At 46.0% G+C, this 21,992-nt stretch overlaps 1 protein-coding gene across 2 annotated transcripts in view; it reads left to right on the top strand.

Moving 5' to 3' along the window:
* Igf1r (insulin-like growth factor 1 receptor) overlaps positions 1–21,992 on the top strand; it is a 281,571-nt gene that overhangs the window by 223,574 nt on the left and 36,005 nt on the right. For both annotated transcript variants that reach the window (XM_005381615.2, XM_013512515.1), the window contains 7 exons: positions 724–872; positions 3,295–3,439; positions 11,702–11,916; positions 13,935–14,061; positions 15,624–15,862; positions 17,855–18,022; positions 18,246–18,450. In XM_005381615.2, the coding sequence (XP_005381672.1) occupies positions 724–872; positions 3,295–3,439; positions 11,702–11,916; positions 13,935–14,061; positions 15,624–15,862; positions 17,855–18,022; positions 18,246–18,450 (1,248 nt within the window). The remainder of the gene's footprint in view (positions 1–723; positions 873–3,294; positions 3,440–11,701; positions 11,917–13,934; positions 14,062–15,623; positions 15,863–17,854; positions 18,023–18,245; positions 18,451–21,992) is intronic.

Below are 21,992 nucleotides of genomic sequence, written 5' to 3'. Positions count from 1 at the left end.
AATGCCAGTCTTCCTTGTCTCTGCCTCTTGGTAGCTTGTGGTATGTTTAGGATAGCATTTGAAATAGGAACTTGTTACAAAGTAATGGAAATTCCTTGCTTTTATTGTACATGCAGCAAAAACAACATTTGGATCAATTTACAAGTTTCTGCAAAACATTGTCAAAAAATAATTTCAGTTGTGCTTTAGCAAGAAAATAATGGATCTGTGCTATACCACATGCCTTTTAGAATCCCTCACTGGGACTGACTGTAGGAGTTAGACTCCTGTTAGAAGGCAGCGACACTCCAGTCCTATTGCTGTCCCTTTCCACTTCTCCTGGCCACTCCTTGAGTGTGCAGCAAGGGCCACAGAATCAGAGAGCAGCCTCATTCTCCTCCAGAGCCACCAGAGCTTCCTTGCTGTGAGTCTGTGTCTCCCACATGGAACCAGCTGGCTCCCAGTTAACAGCCTAGAATGCACACATGCTTCCAGAATGGGTCGTGTATTTTGTCTGGAAACAAGCATCGTGTTTTTTCCTTTGCAGCGACTTTCCCCTTTTGGTTGTGATTTGAGCAGGGTGGGCTTGAGCATGAGACACCGAGTGACCCCTTGTGCACTTCAGAACACTCGCTTTTTATAACGCATGCTCTAATAGCAACTAGAAAGCCTGTTTACAGTTCTGTAATGCAAGGAGACAGACTCAATTCTCTGTGTTTTAGGTTGCTTCTTTATCTTCCACAGCATGTACTGCATCCCTTGTGAAGGTCCTTGCCCCAAGGTCTGTGAGGAAGAAAAGAAGACAAAAACCATTGACTCTGTGACTTCTGCCCAGATGCTCCAGGGGTGCACCATCTTCAAGGGCAACCTGCTCATTAATATCCGACGAGGCAGTAAGTGTTCCACCGGCTCCCTGGACAAGAGGTTGTGTCCTTGGTTTTCTTCTGTCGATGCAGCTCCTGGTCCGGTCCCTGACTCACAACTAAACTATGGGCTTTGGGAAACAAGAGAGTGCATAACCCTCAAACATGATGCCTCTTTCTTTGAGTTTCCCTCACAGATAAAAACACAGATTGAAAGGCAGTCTGTGTTTCAGCTGCTGGAACAGTTTATTCCTATAAAAAGGGTCATCCCTCATCTTTCTATTAGTCACGTCTTGTGCGGGAGAGGCAGGTCCCAACACACAGAAAACCCAGAAGAGACCAGGGGATTAGGAGATGACTCAGCTGCTCCCTCTGTAGCAGATCCCCACATCTTTAAGTCACAAGACTTTGGGTTACTCACATCTATTGAAGAGAGGGAGTAAAGGAAAGACTGATGTCACCATGTCTGTATCTCATGAAGGTCAAAAGAGTGGTAGATCTCCCAGGTTCCTTCTGGAAGCCCTAAGCTACTGAAAACTCCAGTCTTGCCCCTGCAGAATCACCTTTGTTGGCAGCAGGTGGCATTGCTGGTAGGTTCCTCCTAAATTGTGTTTGTGCGAAATATGATGGGCTAGTTTATTCCTTTCTGATCTTCGATTGACAAAGGCTTTTAGAAACGAAGGCTTTTTTTCACTTCTCTGCCACTGGTGCTACTTGGTCAAGGTGCTGATAATTCTGTCACCTAGAATAGATAAAGGAAGGCCTTGCCATTGAAAGGAAAGTTTTGGCTTTGGGAGATCCTCTGGTGAAGAACTAACTTTCTTTTGTTTGAAGAGAAAAAAATGACTACCATATTTGCTGTGTAAATTTATTTTTCCTTTATATTTGCCAAAGGAGCAAACTATTCTTTTGGTTTAGAGATCGCAGAAAGGTTTTAGGGTAGTTCTTTGGAGTTTTTTGATATCCCTTTTTTCACTTCCCGTCCCACCACAACAGGGACAACCCTGTTCCCCACCGTTAGAACTTCTCACCTTCGCAGGACTCCTAAAGTTACGCTCTTTTTTGCTTTCACTACATTGATTATTTTACTTTCAACTTACTCATCCCTGGAACATACCTTGTGTCTAAATTTTCTTTTTTAAAAACAATCATTCTACCTCTAAGATTAGAAAAAATTAATCTATGAATTAAATCCATACAGAAGTATCATGTGAGAAGAAACTGGTAAATCTCACGCATGATGTGGAAGTATGTCTTCCAGTCCGTGCCCAGTGCAGGGAGTGAGTTGGCCTTAGGGGACTGGGATATTCTGTGGAAGGAGTCTCCCACCCCTTTACTAGAAGGCTCACTGCTTGCCCCATTTAAATTTGAGACCTTGTTCGGTGCACATCAACTACAAATAGCCTCTTCTCTTTCCAATTTGAATTTTCGCTTAGTTTCTCATGAGAAACCATTAAATGTAAGACCCTACCCTCCAAAAAGCACCCTGTTCATTTATTTTTATCAAATCAAAGAAAACAGTGCCTTTTATTAAGTAATCCTTCATAAATCATACAGGGTAAAATCCCATCATTGAACTCCACCTAAGTAAAGTCTTTCTAATAATTTTGGCACAAGTCAAACTGAAGTACACGTCTATTATTTACTGTGGGAACATGTAGGCTAACAAGATTAAAGGAAATCCACAGTTTCTGTGTGATTTTTTTTTTTTTTAATATCTGGTTTAGCAACACTTTTTCCAAATATTTTCTAGTTATGAAAGTAATACATGATCATTATAGAAAACAGAGATGTAGGGACGACTTTTTAAAACTCATCTACAGGACTAGGGAGGTAGTTCAGCGGTAGCATGCTTTCCTAGCATGTGTGAGGCCTTGGATTCAATCCCCAGCGCTTCAAATAAAAGGGGAAAAAAAATCACCTACAGATAGCTCTTGTACATTCAGTGTGTTTTCCTCCAGTCTTAGTAAGCTGGAATCTTTAAATATAGAACCCGTATCTTAGGAACTAGAAACACAGCAAAGGCAGTTCCTAATGAGACCAAGAAAATACTGTTTATTAGTCATGGCCTTGCCCTGTGGAGGCAGGCCTAGCTGTTGACAGAGCACATTCAAAGACATCCCCTAGATTTGTCAGCCCGAGCTAATTGGCAATCTGATATTTGTGATTCTGCTAATCAGCCTGGGATCTGCAGTCCCCAGACTCCTAGAAATTTGCTTTTCCCTGGCTCAGAGGTCTTGCCCAAGAGTGGCTATTGAAAGTTAAGGTGAAAGAAGTATGTTTTTGTAATAAGGGATGATGGTTAGTTCTGTGCCAGGATCCTGAGCATCTCAGTGGGTTCCCCCAAGACACAACGCCCCTGAATTGCGCCCCACACCATGTTTGTATGAGTCTGGGCATATCCCCCAGACAGCAGGTGAGCACCTAGTGACAGGGTTCCTTTCTGGTGCAGATAACATTGCGTCGGAACTGGAGAACTTCATGGGGCTCATCGAGGTGGTGACGGGCTACGTGAAGATCCGCCATTCCCATGCCTTGGTCTCCTTGTCCTTCCTGAAAAACCTTCGCCAGATCTTAGGAGAGGAGCAGCTAGAAGGGTAAGTGCTCCAGGTTTTGTGGGATATCATTCTCCGGTTGGGAAGTATAGTGTGTTTGTGAAACTGTAACTAAGGGGAGAGCCCTTTCTTGTTACACAGGAGGAAACCAGGATCTGCCTTGCTGCCTGGGTGATGGCTGCCTTCCGGGGTGGGGCTTTGCGTAGAGTTTGATTCTCCACCCCGAGGTTGTTGTTATTTTGGATAACAGAGATGTTTTCATTGCTGCTGGATTAGAACCCATAGGTCAGGACTTGCCGTACTTTTGGGGACTCTTCTGCCAAGAGTGAAAGTAATCAGTCTAAATTGCTTAATTCTCAGTGAAATTATGATTTCCATGACCCGTATCTGCCTGAGGGTGCTGTGCTGAACTATGCAAAAACCACTGCACATTTTAAAATACTGAAATGTAAGGGAATTTATAAAGTATGGACAGTTCCTTTTGTGATAAAGTAGCCTTGATTCATGAAATTGTTTCTATTGATTAGCTTATAGGATTTTCACCATTGATAGAATTTTTACCTTCTGCAGAAATGCGCTTTATGATAGAGGTTTTAAAACAACCATGGGCTTCTCACCAGAGGATAAAAGCTGGTGTTTATTGCATACTTAATTTCTTCCCAGCCGTCAGCCTGCGTGTACCTTCACATCCGTCCCTTTCACTTTCTCCCTCTTAAGTAGGGCTCTTGCCTGACACTACGCTAAGGCGCTGAGATAAAAAGGAGTCATCAGTTAAAGAGTGAATTCCTTCCAAACAGAATTTGGGAAAATAATTGGGGAAAAAGAGAGGTGGGAAGGTCGTGGGAAAGGTTGTCCTTGAAGATTTATCTTCCCCCACGGATAAGGTTACCGCATAAGGGCTCCTTTACAGCCTCCCAGTTTTTCTCAGACTAAATCTTGGTCAGTCTTAAATTCTTAAAATTCCATCATCTGATATAGGGAAAGAGAGAGGGCAGCTCCTCATTCCATCCTTGAAAAGCACACTGTCCTCCCCACTGGGAACACTGTTTCTTTAGAAAAATTCTTCCTCTTTCCATATGGAAGGAGACTGCCCCTGTGCCCGGCCCCAATGTCTGACCACATTTTGGGGGACGCTGGGGCCCTGCCGGAGTGAGATGATGGGCATCCTTATATTAAATTTAAAAGTGAGTTTCACGCTGTTTTTCTTTTTCCCTCCAAGTAGACTTCATTTCTGGAATCCCTCGTATCATTAAGTGCTTTCTCTTTGGCAGATTAGTAGCTGTCAAATTTTCTGGCTACTTAAGCTTATGCTGTTTTGGGGGTGTTTTTCCCCCAGACTTGAGCAAGTGATAGGCATAGAGGAGAAGGCCAAGAAAAGACCTTAATTAACTTTTATTAGGAGTTATTACACAGTGCGATTGCCTTTTCATTGTGTACTAAGTAAATGTATCATGCACTTAAATATAGCTACAAATCAAAGCGGGGGTTTTATTTGCAAGCATAGTTATGATGTATTTCTTGTTATATGAAACCCACATAAAACCTGAGGTGTCAGTTGGGTCTTTCAGGAATGCATATGTTTGGGGTCTTTGCAGGCCATGGTCAGACCTGCCCTGCCCCGCTCTTAGGATAGCCTGTGTGCTGCTTCCCCGAGGCTGACTCTCTAGCCAGGGCTCTTGAGACTCTTGCCTTTCTTAGTGCGAGTTGTTTTCTCACAGCTGCCTTCCTCAACTGTGAGCAGAGGTGTAACTCACCTTCACTTGCACTGAACTCCCAAGAGCACTGTTTGTTTTAGGGGTGCCCAGTAGCCTCAGCTCGCTCTTTTCCCTTTCTTAGGCTTGGGGATGAGTTAGGCTTAGCACCTCCAGCTGCTACCCCCATTGCTTCTACAAGAAGTGAAAAATCAGAGGACGAAAGGAAAGGGGTGTGAGGAACAGATGAACATCAAGAGTGCAGTGTACAACTTGGGGTGGGGAGTGTTTCCGGGGAAGGAAAGGAATGTGCCTTTCTCTGAGGGAGAGAATCCAACAGGCTCCCGAGAAGAGATGGCGTATAAGACAGACCTGGAAGGGTTTCCGGAGACAGAGAGGAGAGGGGAAGACATGCAGTTCCGGGAAGGAGTGGCAGGAGTGAAGGCAACGAGTTGGGGCATCCTGGGGCCTGTTTGGCAAATAGCACTGGAGAGGTAGGTGGTACTAGAATTACGTAAGGTGTTACACCCAGGTGCGGAGGTTATAATTTAGGCAGGTCATTGAACACATTCAAGGCTTTTGAGTAGAGGAGCCTTAGCAAAGCTGTCTGAATTTTAATTTCAGTGTACTTTTGGTGTAAGCCAGGGTGATTTTTACCCCCGTGTTTCCCAAACTTCACTATACGCTAGACTCATCAGGATGAATGGGGAAACTTTTAAGAAATTCTTAACATCCACATTGCACCTCGCTCTCATTCAGTTAGTGTTTGGGGTGGATGGGAGTCAGACATCAGTACTGTTCTAAAGAGTTCTAGGTACTTTCTCCCTGCAGCAGAGGTTGAGAACCATTGCTCTGTCCCTCTCATCTGCATGCATCCCCAGAGCACTTGGAAAGTAAAATAATATTTTCTTGTCCCATTGCTGCCTTGACACACTGTATTGCTTGAACCTTTCTCGTAGCTGCTGAGAACATGAAAAAATGTCTCCATTTGGTCCGATGGGATGAAAGCTCTGTAGGCTTTTGTTTTGATGGGGAGGGAAATAAGTCATCATATGGAGGTTCTTCCAACGCAGCAGCACTGGCTTTTCCAAGATGTCACTGAGACCTCTCTCAGAATCTCCTGAGCAGACTACAAAAGGAAACCCAAGCACTTCACCCAGAGCGGAGCGCCATAGTCCTCACTCAGGCCCCATTTATCTTTCTATCGCAGTCATTATGAGCTGGTTTCATAACCTGACTTCCAGGCTGGTGGCAGGGAGAGGCAGAATCTCTCCAGAACAGAGAGCAGGCTGATCTGTCACTGAGGAAGGGGGGGTGGCACAGATTGCTACAAGTGATCTTACGTCTGTCCAGAAAGACAGCCAGGGTGTCCCCAGGGGCATCACCTGCTGTGTGTAATCCTCATTCTAGAGGGTGACTTTAGATATAGAGAATCAAGGTTTGCCTGCTGTTCACAGAGGAAACTGGTTTTATCATCCATATGTACAAGGTTGCTCTAATTTTTTATGCTCTTGAATAAGAGAGCAAATATTTTTCTTAGCTATCTGTAAAATTTCCTGATTTGGACAAACATATTTTCTGATGCCGTCAAATAAATAAGTTGTTAAAATTTCAAATGGCCTCAGGCCTAATGGTGCCTGCCAGTAATCCCAGTAACCTGTGAGACTGCGATAAGAAGATTGCAAGTTCAAGCCCAGCCTGAGTCACTTAACAACATAGTCAGACCCTGTTTCAAAATAAAAAGTAAAGAAGGGCTGCTGATTATAACTCAGTGCAGTAGCCCTGGGTTCAGTCCCTGGTATTAGGAAAAAGGAAGTCGAATTCCTTGGTGCTACTAAGGATTGTTGTCTTGGAGTGAATAAAAATTCTTATAGGTGGTAGACTATAAGAACTGAAATTTGTAAGCCTGGGAATGTAGCTTAGTAAGAATACATGCTTAGTATGCACAAGGCCCTGGATTTAATCCTCGGTAGAGAAAAAAAATTTTCTTAGGTACATTCAGGCATTTCTGTGCTTATGCCCCAGCCAGTTGGCTTTGTTTGCAGCACTTCCTACTACCCTCTTGCATCTCTGAGACATAGCTGCACTTTAACACCTTCCTGAGACTTTAAAAAAATATACTGTCAACCATGTGACCCAGCAATTCCAGAATCAACCCAAGAGCGATGAGAACATGCCCGTACAAGACTTGTGTGTGAATGCTCAGAGCAGTGTTATTTGGAAGGCAGCTATGCTAACCACTGTACCACCAGTGCCTCTGTAACAGTGTTATTTCTAATAGCCCCTCACCTTCCCCAGAAACCCAACCCGTTGGAAATGATTTAGATGTTTATCAGCAGAAGAATGGATAAACAAAATGTGAAACAGTGGAATACCGCTGAACAATAAAAAGGAATTAAGTGTGATACATGTAAAAACAACAGTAAACCTTAAAAACATTAGGCTATATGGTGGAAAGAGCCAGACACAAAAGGGTATGCATTATGATTCAAATAGTATGTAATTTCTAGAAAAAGCAAAAAACAGCAGATAGTGGAAACAGCAGAGAGGGATAGCTGGGGCTAGGCACGGAACTAGACTGTCAGCAGGAGTGCAAGAATGTGGGGGTGATAGGAATGCCTGAAAATGGGCAGTGGTGATGGCTAGAAAGCAGTGTAAGTTTAATAAAGCTCATGGAACTATACAATGATGATGGATGAAATGTTTGCTGTGTAAATTATACTCCAATAAAGCTATTTTAAAAAACACCCAAGAGGAAGTATTTTCTGAGTATCTGTGTGGCACCTGGCTTCACCTGGGCAGACATTTCTGCCCTTGCCAAGCCCCAGTGGATGGTGTGGTACTGGATTTGGGGATTGGACATGGTGAAGCCAGCCGCTGTCAGCCGGATTGCAGGGGGCATCTGTGAAAAGGCCATCCTGGATCAGTTGCAGATCGCTTGGTACTGAGCATAACTCTGTGCGCTGGGTTCTGATGCCCTCTAGAGACAGCTGTCAGTAGGCAGCAGTTTCTCCTTGGAGAAATGAACTGAAATTATCTCGTGTGTATTTGCAGATTTCCTTTCAGGAGGTCAGCAAGAGCTTGAAAGGAGGGGACGGCCCCTTCCTACCTCCCTGGGCTGTGGACCCATGTATCAGGGTGTAGGACTTTTCTGTTCTCTGTCACTTTGTTCTGGGGGACTTTTGACACTTCAGAGAGCAGAAGAGGTCATCCCACACCTTTGTGAGGTAATTCAAAGCTCACAGTACCCTTTTATATGTAGCTCATCCAGTTCTTCCTACTGGCCTCGGGACCAGAAGAGAACAGGGAAGATCCCTCACATTTGCAGCTGAGAAAATGCAGCCTGGGAGAAGCCAAACGCACGGCCCAGAGTTGTTACTGAGCAAGGGGTGGGAAGAGGGCATAGACTTGCTCTTGGGATTCCTGACTGGAGCGCTGTGAGCCCTGTACCAGGAGCTGTCCTCTGAGGACTGCTCAGATCCCCAGCCATTGCGCCTCCCCTTGTTTCTGCCTCCTGCAGCGGGGAGCACTGCTGCTGACTCTCCGAGGTCAGCCCTGAGATGGTAGCCACAGTAACACAGTGGCTACGAATCCGTGCTGATGACACACCCATGCCCTCCGGAAGACCCACCCCGGTTGGTCTGCACAGATTGGCAGATGGGACCCATCCAAGTAGAGAAACATTTTTTTTTTTTTTACAACATTGAGAGGGCTGGAAGCCAGGAAACTAATATCCATAAAACCTGAGCATTGTAGAGCCATTGGGAGCTAATAAAATAAAGCACCCCCAAAATTCTATGAATGTAAAGGCTATAAGCTTAGAAACAGTTAAGAAATCACATTTACTGAATAATTTCCTTAAATAGTCATTTCCTTTAAGAAACAGTAAAAATGTAAGTTTAATGTAAAATGTAAAAGGTGTCTGCCTTTTACCCTCTCTTAATTATCATCTGATCACAGAAGAAATTTGGTGGGAGCAGAACCCCAAGCTGGGGTTGGAAAACCAAGAGCAGGACTGATAGACAGCTAGTGAATGGCTTGATCGTTGTTCAATACGGGTTTTATTTTTTTCTTTACCGTCCACAGGCTCCATAGCGCCCAGGTTTTATTGATATTGGTATCCTGGCTCCCAGCTTTCTCAGTGTTGTGAAAAATGTTTGTGTTTACTATAAAAAGATAATATTGCTTTTCAAAGTGATTAATCAAATACACAGAATTTCAGTGTGCCTGCCATTCATTGTCGAATTCCTGATTTATAATTCATGCTTTCTCCCATGGGGAGAAGAATGTTTTGTTCAGAAGATATTTTCAGTGCAGCTCTATTTCCTGCTAGTAAAATTAGTTTACTAAAAGAGGCTTCATCCTGGATCGAGGTGAAGTTTGACCTGATTAATTAGCTCTTACTCCAAGCCCAGCCCAGAGATTTCTTTACCAATAAGGAGATTTTTGTCCCTGGGGGCATCTCAGGGGCCAGAGAGCAGCCAGATCCATGGTGCTAACGAAGATGCTGGACATGCTCTGTGAACAGGGCTCTGCGAACAACTCCTTCTGCTAGGACAAACCCATTTCCAGCTCTGTGACCCTTCCTCGGTTGTAGGACGGTACCGAATGCCCCTGGCCAGCAATGAGAGAGGGCCAGGGTGGGCTCCGTTCCCAGGGATGGCAGACCTAACCAGGCTCGTGTCACCATCTAGACTCTTCTGGAAGATGTCTTTGATTCCTTTTCCAGGACACGGATGTATTAGGGAGAGAGCTGCATTGACTTTCATGTTCTCACTAATCATTTGGGGACATACATGTGTCCAGAGGCTTGAAGATGGCTTGGGAGGAGGCACCTGGCTCGGCTCAAAGGCACTGCCTTGGGACTCACTGACCCCTCTGTGGGCGGCACACTCACCCCAGCCTGTGTGCATGGGGCCCATGCTCAGAGAGCGTTGGGGCTTCAGGTTGGCAGGGCAGATTCCACCTCAGCTGTGTAACTGCTCTGGACATTGGGGCTCTTAAAGCCAGCAAGGAGCTCAGCTGTCACCTATTCATGCCCCTGATGTTCTACCAGTGAGCAAAGGATGCCACAAACAGCATGAAGGGTCTTTGCCTTGAGCTGTGCAACTCAGGAATGGCCTTTCTGTAGATGAATGTCCAGTTCTGAATTCCCAAGGAAGTGTTCAACATTGTTTGGCAACACCGTACCAGTAGCTTGTGCTTCACTCTAAGTAAGACTCAGGCTGGAGATGGACCAGCTGGTTAGAGTCCTGGCTGGGGGTGATGAAGCCCCCAGCAGGTACAAAGAGGTGCCCAGTGGACATAACCTCTGGGGCAGAAGAGGACTTGAGCATTCTCTTTTGTCCTGGCTGTTTGTTGCTTGGGTCTGAGTGGATCTTAGAAACAGCTCAAAGTGCTTTCCCAAATCTAAGTTCTAAGGGAACCTCAGAAAGAAATCAAGGATGGGGAGCAAATGAGAGAAGGAGTCTAGGTCCATGGGGAACAGGCCCATGGACACACCAGACTCAGACCATCTGCCATGGCATTGCCTGCTGGTTCCTCATGGGACTCAGGGAAGAAGACATCCAGCGGGGATTGTTTCCCACATCTCTAAGCTGGACTTACATGCTATTTCACCTCCCCAGACAGGGGTTTCTCCTGATACCAAGGAGCCACAGGTAATTGTTTCCCCGGCTGGCTGTCTTCAGATCTCCCCTTTATAGCAGACAGCATGGGCACTGGTTGAGGAGCCACGGCCAGCCAGCTGGACTCTGGGCCTCTAGCACCTTGCTGCTGGAGCTCAGCTTCTGTTGGACCGGTGGTTTTCCAAGTATGTTCCCAGGATTGGCAGCATCAGCATTACCAGATAGCTGTGAGGAATGCAGATTCTCAGTCCACCCCAGACCTCTGCATCAGAAACTCTGAGTATAGCGTTTTGTACTCTGAAAGCAAGCTGTATGCACATAGAATTTGGAGAACCACTGAATTGTACACAGAGTCGTGCTGCCGAAATGGGAGCCCTGGGACAAGGAGGACCATATGGATGGCATCGTTCCTCCCCATACTTGCAGGGACTAAAGCGAAGGCATCTCAGGATGAAAGATGTGTGTAGAGGAGGAAGCAGCATAGGGCTGCCCACCCCTCAACTGTCTCCCATCCCATCATGCACCACTGATTGGGCACCAGTAGGATTCACTCCCAAGGATAATGGGAGACTTTGCAGCAAATATGTAAGCTGTTCTGGTTGGGTAGCAGAGCATGTCTGTTCTCCCGTGGACAGATTTCAAGTGCCTAGTACATACCTGGCTCTGAGAAAAACAACCAAAGGCATTTCCAGGGAATGATTTGAGGAACATCCTCTAGTGTGAGAAGCTTTATATGTTGGAAGTAGAGGTCATAAAATTAATTAGGTCCTATCGATTTCAGTATGTTGCCCTTGACTCATGCTGTTGCCATGGTTAACAGCACCTATGTGCTCTTGCTCAGCATCAGTAACTAACTCTTGTATCAGTAAAGGAAGTGGGCTGTGGAGCCAAGTATAGAGCAGGGGGAACTGTGTTGGCTGGGCCGGCAGGCTGGTGTGGACTGTGGACACGGGCAGGTGCACTAGTGTCGATTTCTTTGCCTCCAGGAACTACTCCTTCTACGTCCTGGACAACCAGAACCTGCAGCAGCTGTGGGACTGGGACCACCGCAACCTGACCATCAAATCAGGGAAAATGTACTTTGCTTTCAACCCCAAGCTGTGTGTTTCTGAAATTTACCGCATGGAGGAAGTAACGGGGACGAAAGGGCGCCAGAGCAAAGGAGACATAAACACCAGGAACAACGGCGAGCGAGCCTCTTGTGAGTGACAGTGTTCAGTCCACCGTGGGCCCAACAGTCATGATAACCACAGGCCTCGCTCCTGTCTGGGACAGTGGCTTTCCTGTTTTCACTGAGGAGACCCCTCCCCGTTTCCCTTGAGAGACTGCCAAGCCGTCATAGCCCCTTGTTTTTTTGTGCATCTTCACAGCCAATAGGGAGCAGACCCTGACGTTTTCTTGTTGACGCATGTTCCGAGCACTGGTACGAGTGTGTTCAACATTGATAAGTAGGTTCCCTTCAGGCTCTGAATGGGTGCTTACAGAGTACAGAGTTCAGCATCTTCTTCTGCACGGGCGCAGTTAGATTCTTGTCATGGAAGAACCAGTACTCTGCAACCCTGTGAACTCTGCTCTCTGTCTCATGGAATGGGCCACAAGCAAACAACTTGTGGACCACAGGCTCCCCAGCCCTCTCACTCGGCCACCTCCCTGCTCCCACCCCATCAGAGAGAGATGGAGTGAGCCTACATCTTTATGTCCATAATGCTTTTTAGATTTTGAGCAATATAAGTATAACCTTGTTCTGGTGATACAACTTTGACATTAAGGTCTCAGAGACCTGGAGCTCAGCCTCTCTTAAACCAGCCCATTCTGCCACTGTGATGCTAGGACTTAGATGTCAAGAGTGCATTGCTCCTTTATTTAACTCTGTGTGGGAAACTGGTTTTAAGAGGGCGGAGGCTTTATTTGGCTGGCTAGGGTAGTAAAAGCAAGTTGTCTCTCCACCCTTGACTTTAGGTTAAAGATAGAATAAACTTTATGATCACAGATGATATGTGAACACACACACACACACATGGAGGCAGATCTGTGAACTGCTTAGCAGTTGGCCTCAGCTTGTTTTGTGTGTGTCTGGATTTGTGTGGTAGTAACTCACATAGCCCAGGAGGAGTTCAAAGGGAAGACATGCGAGCTAGAGTTGGGGGAATGTGTAGCCAACGCCTTCCCCCTCCACTAACCAAGCCCCTGCCTACATCCCTGTTCAGACCATAGCAAAAGCAAACGTATCAGAGCATTTTCAAAGTGCTTCTCTTCCTAGAGTCAGTGAGCCTGCTCTGTCAGTCATGAAAGCAGCTGCCGTTATTTTCCTCTGAAAATACAGTTGGTGTTTCCTCTCAGCATTACACTTAAGCAGGACCTACAACATGTTCCTGATCTCAGTTGAGCACCTTTGGCACAGAAGACTTCTTGGTGTCACTGCCTTCCATCTCTCTGCTCTACCTCCTCGGGGCGTGATGTGGTTCAGGCAGACCTGGGGAAAGGATAGGTGATCAGAGAGTTCGGGGTCTCCTGAAGAGTACAGCAGCAGTCAGTCCTTCCTCGGTTCTCACTGCAGGTGGAACCTGGTGCAGAGAACGTGAGGGGCCCAGGGCAGCATCTCTGCTGGACCCCAGCAGCCAGGGCTCCCCTCTTCTGGAGCACAGAGGGCTTGGGCCAGTGCAGTAGCTTCGTGGAGCCCATTTCTCTAGCTGGAGGCCTCCAAGGAGTTCCCATGTCTTTCCAGTTTTATTTCCAGTTCAGACTAAGAGCAGTTCTTCCTGTGGCCCACCTGCAGACTTGTACCTGCCTTGGGTAGTTGTACAGGATTAGCCAGACACCCACACCGGCAGAACAGGGACCATCCTCTCAAAAGACTTGGTCCAGCTTAAAGTATACTGTCACTTAACCGGGCCTCCTTTGGTAGTCATTGTCTTGGGGATGGCACAGAAAGAGAAGGCCACCTCCTTCCTTGAAGTGCCCCTTCTCTCAGGTTAAGGAGTGATCCCTAGTTCATGTCGCATTCCCTGGGCACACAGCCAGAGCAATGACCGAACTAGAACAAATAACCCCTCAGGTCATCACACAGTGCAATACTTGAGTTGCTAGTGGAAAACAAGAATACTACCTGCAGTATCTAGACAGGGACAGCCAGCCATCTTTGGGGAAGAGGGAAGTAGCGCTCAGACAGGTGTCTTTTCAGAGATCTCTGTCACTTACGGATGTACCTCTGTGCCCCAGGTGAAAGCGACGTGTTACGTTTCACCTCCACCACCACCTCGAAGAATCGAATAATGATAACCTGGCACCGGTACCGGCCCCCAGACTACAGGGATCTCATCAGCTTCACTGTTTACTACAAGGAGGCGTGAGTTTCTGCACTGGGTGATATTCTGCTGGTGGGCCTGGGAGTAGCAGTGCCCAGTCCTTTGGATGTTGGTGTTGTCTGGACGGAAGTCAGCAGGCACCCCATGAAGAATCAGGCTGAGTGGCCGGCCTCCTCCTCACCTACCTTTCCCTGCTATCCCTCGGCTCCATCCCAGTCAGTGTCAGCCGTAACTGGGAAAGTGATAGCTTGAGGCTTTTCATTGTTCAGTAGTAATTAGAGATATTTAAATAAATTCAACCCAAAGCATGGAAAAGCTTGGATTTTTAGAGGATTGAGTCAGTCCAAACTGTCCTAAACTATGACAGACAACTTGGTTGAAATATTCTTTCAGCTTTTGGACCCATGAACCCCTACGTCAGCAATACCCCATAGGAGTGTTACCCTAGGATGGCAGTCACTCTATCCCCTGGCCTCTCCCAGCTAGTGCTCAAGGTCATGAGCCCCGAACAAGGGAAGCAGAGGCCAGCTTTTGTGTCTCCAACCTTTCATGACTTCTCCCACAATCTACGGGGGCTTTTCCCGTGCCATCAGATGACATTCGCCTGCCTGTGCAGGCATAACGTATTTCTCCAGATTGCAGCCCTGCTTGGTCTCCCTGCTCCTTCCTGTGCCTCCTGCATCTGGGCCATTACCCCAGTCTGCCTAGTCATCCCTTACCCAGATCCCACCTTCACGCATATGTCTCTGCCCCAGCTGCCTGACTTCCGCAGAGCAAGGGCCAGAGGCACCAAGCGAAGTCTCTGGCTCCTTTCCCGCTGCTGGGCCAGGGTCCTGGAATTACCCTAGCCAGTGACAAAAGCTGAAACAGGATTGCTGTGCGTTCAGTGTTTGTATGTGTGGGAGTCCCTCATGATCTCCTGTCACAACAGCAGACAGGTCGTGGTAATGTCTGGCTCAGAAGCCAGTGATTAGTGGCCCTTTCGTCCCATGAATGTAGAATTCCTACCTAGCCATGCATCTGTACAAAATTCTCTGTTCTCTTTAAAAGTCCAGCTGGTACTTTGGCAACATTGACTGTTAGTTTCACTAAGGCATAGCTGATAGTTTCTGAGACAATCTGGAAACTAAATATTTGAATATTACAAGATACTTAAGCATCAGAATATGCTGTGAACAACTTAGATTTTAGAAGCTACTTCTCTTTTTTCTGTACAATAAAGTCAGTTTTCTCTGAAAGCTATCTTTTATCAAATCTGATGTTTGTATTAAATGACTGCTTGTTTTTACTTAATGGTGAAAAAAATTGCTACAGGTAAGGGAAGAGAAAAATAGCATTTGCATGTCTTCTTAAGGAGCAGTATTTTCAATCCTGGTAACTTGTTCTTACTGAGGCAGAGTATTCATTTCTGCACTGTTGAACTGATGAACTCCAGAGTCCAGCTACTTAATACTATTCTTTGGTACAAATCTAATTGATTATTCATTTTTCTTGAAATTCCCATTATAGAAAGTGTGATGTGGTCAGCTCGTAGGGAAGGTTCTCAAGAGATTTGCTGTCAGAGCCCCAAAACATTCTCTACACTTGGTTGATTGTCTTTCAGACCCTTTAAAAATGTCACCGAATACGATGGGCAGGATGCTTGTGGCTCCAACAGCTGGAACATGGTGGATGTGGACCTGCCTCCCAACAAGGATGCACAGCCTGGCATCCTACTGCAGGGGCTGAAGCCCTGGACACAGTATGCAGTCTACATCAAGGCTGTGACCCTCACCATGGTAGAGAACGACCACATCCGTGGGGCCAAGAGTGAAATCTTGTACATTCGCACCAATGCTTCAGGTATCCACACACCAGACAAGCCCCTGCCAACCCCTGCTTCTTTGTGAGCTCTCTGTACTTGTATAGACACAAGTGTAATTGTAAGATATGTGCGTTGTGTCTTCCTCATGGGTGCATAATGCTATATTATTTTTGTTTTGTGGTACAGGAGATTGAATCCAATCATACCTTTTTTATTTTTTATTTTGAGACATGGTTTTGCTGTGTTGCCCAGATTGGGCTCAAGCCTACATTCTTTCTTCCTCAGCCTCCCGGAATTCTGGGATTCTATGTGTGTCCCACCACACCTGGAGTGTGTGTTTTTCCCCACCTTCTCCTGTCTCAGTTTTTGGACTTGGTACCATCTTTCATCATCTGTCTCCCTCTTCTGTGCCTGTGAGCCTAAACTTCCAAGTGTGCTAGGATGGTGTCTTAGTTTTCTCTTGCTCTGACAAAATACCTTAGAAAAATCATTTTAAAATACGAAAGATCTAGTTTGACTTGTAGTTTTAGGGGTTCAGTCCATGGTCCCCTTGCTCTCTTTGTTGCTGGGTCCAGGGTAAGGCAGAACATCACGGTGGAGAGGGTATAGCGGAGCTGTTCAACTCCTGGCAGCCAGGAGACAGACAGATGGAAGATGATATTGGGAACAAGGTAATAGTCCCCAAGAGCATCCAGCACCTCCAGACAGCACAGCAATCACTGCAGCAAGTTGGAGAAAAGTAAGAATTTCTCCTCGCTATGGAAAATTATTAAGAAACCTCTTTCTCTTCCCCCAAAAGATAGAAAACCAATCCCTATACAGAATGAATCCACTCCCTGCATTTTGGCCCTGTCCTGACAAGTGGTAGGGACGGATAATAACTTGTTCCTGTGCCTCTGTTTTTTGTGACACCTATCATTGAAATATCTAGGAATAAGCTCTTTATTTTGAAGTGCTTATTTCTGGAAACTGTAAATTGGCCAAGGATCAAGTGGTTGTATTTTCTCTGGAAAAGCTAGCCTTAGTCATAACCTTTTCCCAAAGTATTACCCCTTAGAGATGCTCAGATCCCTGTGTTCTATATTCTCTAGTGTTTATCCCTTTCACATTTTAAAAACAGCTTGGGTGAACCTGTTGATTCAGCATACTGTGAAGGTTCCTCTTGCACTTTGGAAAAACTATCCAAATTGGTTCTTTTCCGTGAACCCAGTGAGAACACGATTTCAGTAGTCCTAGAATGCATTTTGCCTCTCTGCGAACGCCAGTTCTGGGCTTGAGTTTGGGTGTCAGCAGTAAGTCAAGGTTGATTGGATTATAGTGCTTTGCCCATAAATCAATATTCTTTTTGCTAGTAACAGAATCTTCCGCTTAAAATCGGGGCTTACGCATGTTTGCATCTTTAGGCTGCTTTGCAGTCATGTCTCAGTCAATCCGCTGAAGCAGATTATAGGATTGGAGGGTTTCCTTGCTCTCTGCACTGCCTTTCCTCTGATCCCTGTCACGGGCACGTGCACACACACACACACACACACACACACACACACACTCTCTGCCAGCCTCACCCTCCTTCCACTTTCTCTTCTGCTGCTTACTATTTTTACCAGAGATTCGAAATCCCAGGTGAAATCTAGGTCAGTCAGTTTCACCACTTGGTAAAACCACCAGAATTAAACATGGTGGAGAATGGCACTTGTAATAAAAGAGAGAAATCAGGGATTTGAATGAATGGTAGATTTTAAGTTGTCTACTCCAACCCTGCCTGTGTCCTGGGAAACCTTTTCCATTTGAAACTCAGCTATGTTTGTTTTCACAGAGATTACCCAAGAATAGATGCTATAAAGGGAAATGTTGACATTTAAATTAATACTCTTGGAAAAGCAAGGTTCAGTTTTCACTTTGCATTTCAGTTTTTACTGCTATCTTCTTATCCAGGTCATACTTGCAACTTCCTGTTGATTTACATTGAGTCCCTAATAGCCTTGACCCTAAATGCATTTATTTTCTGATATGTTCTTTGTTCTCCTTTCCAGTTCCTTCCATTCCGCTGGATGTCCTTTCGGCATCAAACTCTTCTTCTCAGCTCATTGTGAAGTGGAACCCTCCGTCTCTGCCCAATGGGAACCTGAGTTATTACATCGTGCGCTGGCAGCGGCAGCCTCAGGACGGCTACCTGTACCGGCACAATTACTGCTCCAAAGGTGAGGACGCGCAGCTGCCAGGTGGCGCCTGAAACTGCCCCTGCCCAGCCTCTGAGTGCACCTGAGCCCCAGTATCACACCTGTTCGGTAAAAGTGTAATTTCATGGCTTGGAAAGCAGCCACCTTCTTAATTAACAGTGCCGACAGCTCTCCTTTGTTCTTGCAAGCGTGTTGTGCCTGACTCTCACTCCCATTCTCCTTCTGGCTTCTCTTTCCTGAGAAGACAAAATCCCCATCAGGAAGTATGCCGATGGGACCATTGACGTCGAAGAGGTCACAGAGAATCCTAAGACTGAAGTGTGTGGTGGCGAGAAAGGGCCCTGCTGCGCTTGCCCCAAGACTGAAGCCGAGAAGCAGGCTGAGAAGGAGGAGGCCGAGTACCGGAAGGTGTTTGAGAACTTCCTGCACAACTCGATCTTCGTGCCGAGGTATCTGGACCCCGTGAAAGGCCGTGCTACTGCAGTGGGCTCTGTTGCTTTTCTGTCCACTGGGTGGCGCGGGGCATGACCCAGAGCCATGAGGAGGAGCAAGAAAAGAGGATTCCAGCTTGGTTGAGCAGAGCTCCGGGGGAAGCTAGTTAGCCCTGAGGGAAAGGGGGCCAGGGCTCGTGTTTGGGGTGCCACGGGTCTAGTGGGCGCTGCTGTCTCAGTCACACCACCTCCTGCAGAGAGCAGGTGGGGTCCCCTTGGGCCCAGGAACTGAGGCTGAGAGGGCTTCAGTCACTCGCCCGCACTCGGGGAAATGAACCCAAGGAAAAGCCAGGATTTGCCCTTCCCGCTCTTCCCTGCATCCCCTGTCAGCCTGGCAGAAGAGGGACCGAAATACGAAAGGAAAACTCTGGGTCAGTTTTGAAAGGGGTCCAGTGTCCCCTGGTTACCCTTTACAAGCAGGTTGTGACGCAGCATAGAAGGCAGCTTTCCAAAGTAACGGCTTTGCCTCAAGGAGTCTTTCTGCTCCTGCGCTCAAGCCTCACATGCTGCAAAGTGGGACCAAAACTGGAGGAAAGGAAGCGTTCAGTAGCAGCACTGTATAGGAAAAACCTGAAAACAACTCAGGGCTCCATCTGAAGATGAGTGGATGAGCAAAAGCAGGTACAGCCATTCAATGGGGTAGTATTCAGCCATGAATAGGAACGAAGTCGGAGCCACATGCAACATGCATGAACCCTGAGAACTCATGCAAGTGAACAAGGCCACATACACACGGGTCAGTACTGCATGGTTTCCTGTATCTGGAATATATAGAACAGGCAAATGTGTAATAGAATAGAGTGCACTAGGTGCAGGGCATAGGGTAGGGAGGAAAACAGGAAATTATTTTCTAATTGGTAGAGTTTCTGTTCGGGGTGATGAAAATGTTTTGGAAATAGTGGTAATAGTTATCCCACGTTGTCAATGCAATTAATGTTGCTAAATTGCAGGCTTAAAAATAGGCTAGGTGGGGTGGCACACCTGAGTCAAGAGAATCACAAGTTTGAGGCCAGCCTAGACAACTTTGCAAGACCCCATCTCAGAATACCATTTTATAAGGGGTAGGGGTAGAGTGCAGTAGTAGAGCAGTTGCCTGCTAAAGTGCGAGGCCCTAGGTTCAATCCACATATACACAGAGTTAAAATGGCAAGAGTCTATGTAATAGATTTCTTTATTTTAGCAGTTTGCCTTAGCACAGCAACAGCAACAAAAAAAACAGCAAACCAAATAGTTTTTTAAAAACTGGAGGAAACCTCAGTAAAGCAGCCTGATAATGTCAGGGAGAAGAGTTGGCCATAGACTGGTGCTCCGTGACTCCCTTTATGGAACTAGAAGCAGCCTCGCCTCTGAATGCTGGGTGGGAGGCTGGGATCCGACCAGCCCTGTGCCCATGAGGCACCTGTCCCTTCCCCTTGGTATTCAGTTGCCAGCTCTCCAGCCGGCATGTTCTCTGAGGCCTCAGAAGTGTATACAGCAGGTAGTTATTGCATATTTAAAGACTTTGTCCTTAAAGACTTTTTTAGGTTATAATGATGAATGGATGTTAGAGTTTTTCTTTTCCCCTGTCAAGTGTCTTTTATGATATTTGCAAAATGGTCAAACATAGCCAGTCTTCACATGCAAGACTGATTTATATCATGTATAAGTATGGACTCCAGTTGCATCCATTTCCTATAAATGTCTCAAGCCTGTCATTCTTTATGGCTGAATAGTACTCCATTGTATAAAATCCTTTTTATCCATTCCTGGGTTGATTTGGATTGTTTCCAAGATTTTGTTATGATAATTGTTCTAGAAACTGAAAGAGTAAATAAGACCCAAAATGTATGGTAGATATTGTGAAATGGAAAGAAAATGCTCAAAAGGAAAGAATAACTAGAGTGGGAGAAAGGAGAAAAGAATGAAGGGAAAAGGAAAAAATACATATATACATACACACACACACAAAAGGTAGTTAAGATAGATATACTACTAATGGCTACTAGCTCATTGAAAGAATAGGTACATGCCTATACTGCTTGATAAGTTTTTCATGCCTGTATCTTGTATTATGAACAACTGCTTTGACATAACAATGCACCATGTACTGAACATTGTTGCTCTCCTACAATCTTGTTTTGAAATTTTATACCATTGTTTTTATTGTTTCCTTTAAAATGAAGTAAATAAATAAATAAATAAGATAGTTTTACTTTGAAGAATCAGTAAAGTAGGAAATAAAGGTCTTTTAGAACTGAAGGTGCTATTTCCTTTTGCGAATGAAATGACTCACTGCTTAATGACTTTCATCCTCTCCCTCTGTCCCTCCCTCCCTCCTTCTTTCTCTCTCTCTCTCTCTCTCTCTCTCTCTCTCTCTCTCTCTGTCCCTGTCTCTCTCTCTCTTTCTCTCTCTCTTTCTCTTTCTCTCTCTCTCAGTTTCTAAGCTACAAATGCAATGCCCAGATTCCAGTGAGGCCTCTGCCTGCTGGGCCAGCTCCCATTGGCTGGCAGACCAGATCTTAGTGCTGCTGTTCAAGCGTCAGCCCTGAGCTTCAGTGTGTGCTGTGGTTTTCTTACCTTCGTGTCTGTATATCATGTGTGGTTCCTGGAACCTGAAAGTTTTAAGGACCAGAAAGAGCTCAAAGATGCTTGAAAACCAGAATTCAGTGAAGTTTGGAGACCTTTCTCACATCCTAATTAGTCTAGAATCTGTTTGGGTCTTGGGCTGCATCCTCAGACACCAGGGCCCTTTTCTTTCACGGCATGCCATCCGTTTCCAGCGTGATCTGAGAGGCTTAATGAGAGGCGGCTGCTGAAGCCACAGGAATGGATGAGTAAAGACTGTCCCTAGCAGGCTTGGCGTGCAGTTGTCTTTTGTTTTATTTAGTTGTGGTGCTGAGGATCAAACATAGGGCCTCATGCATGCTAGGCAAGCATTCTACCACTGAGCTACACCTGCCAGCTCCAGGAAGTTGTCTGTTCATTCTCAATCAAACGCTGTTGGTGTCCAGCCACCCTCAGAGATTCTGGTTGTAAGTCAAAGGATTTGAAAAGTTTTATTAGTTCATTTTCTGTTGCTGTTACAAAATGCCTGAGACTAGGAAGTGTGTAAAACTCACAGCTTCGAAAGTTGAAGAGCATGGAGCCAGTATCTGCTCTGCTCTGTGAGGGCTCCCTGGGCTGGTTGATGAGGCAGAGCATCACGGTGAGAGCACTTAGAGGAGACAGCCCAGACAGGCAAGACGCCAGAGAGACTCAGGAGTTTGCCTTGCTCTTTTATAAGAACCCACTCTCAGGAGAACAGCTCACTTTCTCCCCAAGTCCAGCATTAATCCCACCGGAGAGCAGCGCCCTGTTACCTGATTATCTCCCAGTGGCTCCCATTTCCTGAAGATTCTACCACCTCTTCTTACTGCCACCCTGGGGACCAGGCTGCTAACACAAGAGCCTTTGGGGCTCAAAACAACAGAAAAGCTTTGCTAAAGGTCCCCTCACTTGCAGTTTTGGCCACAGATGGTACC

Source organism: Chinchilla lanigera, unplaced genomic scaffold (genome assembly GCF_000276665.1).
Source record: "Chinchilla lanigera isolate Chin_1 unplaced genomic scaffold, ChiLan1.0 scaffold00015, whole genome shotgun sequence".
NCBI classification, from domain to species: Eukaryota; Metazoa; Chordata; class Mammalia; order Rodentia; family Chinchillidae; genus Chinchilla; species Chinchilla lanigera.
This window is presented reverse-complemented; position numbering and strand designations above follow the sequence as displayed.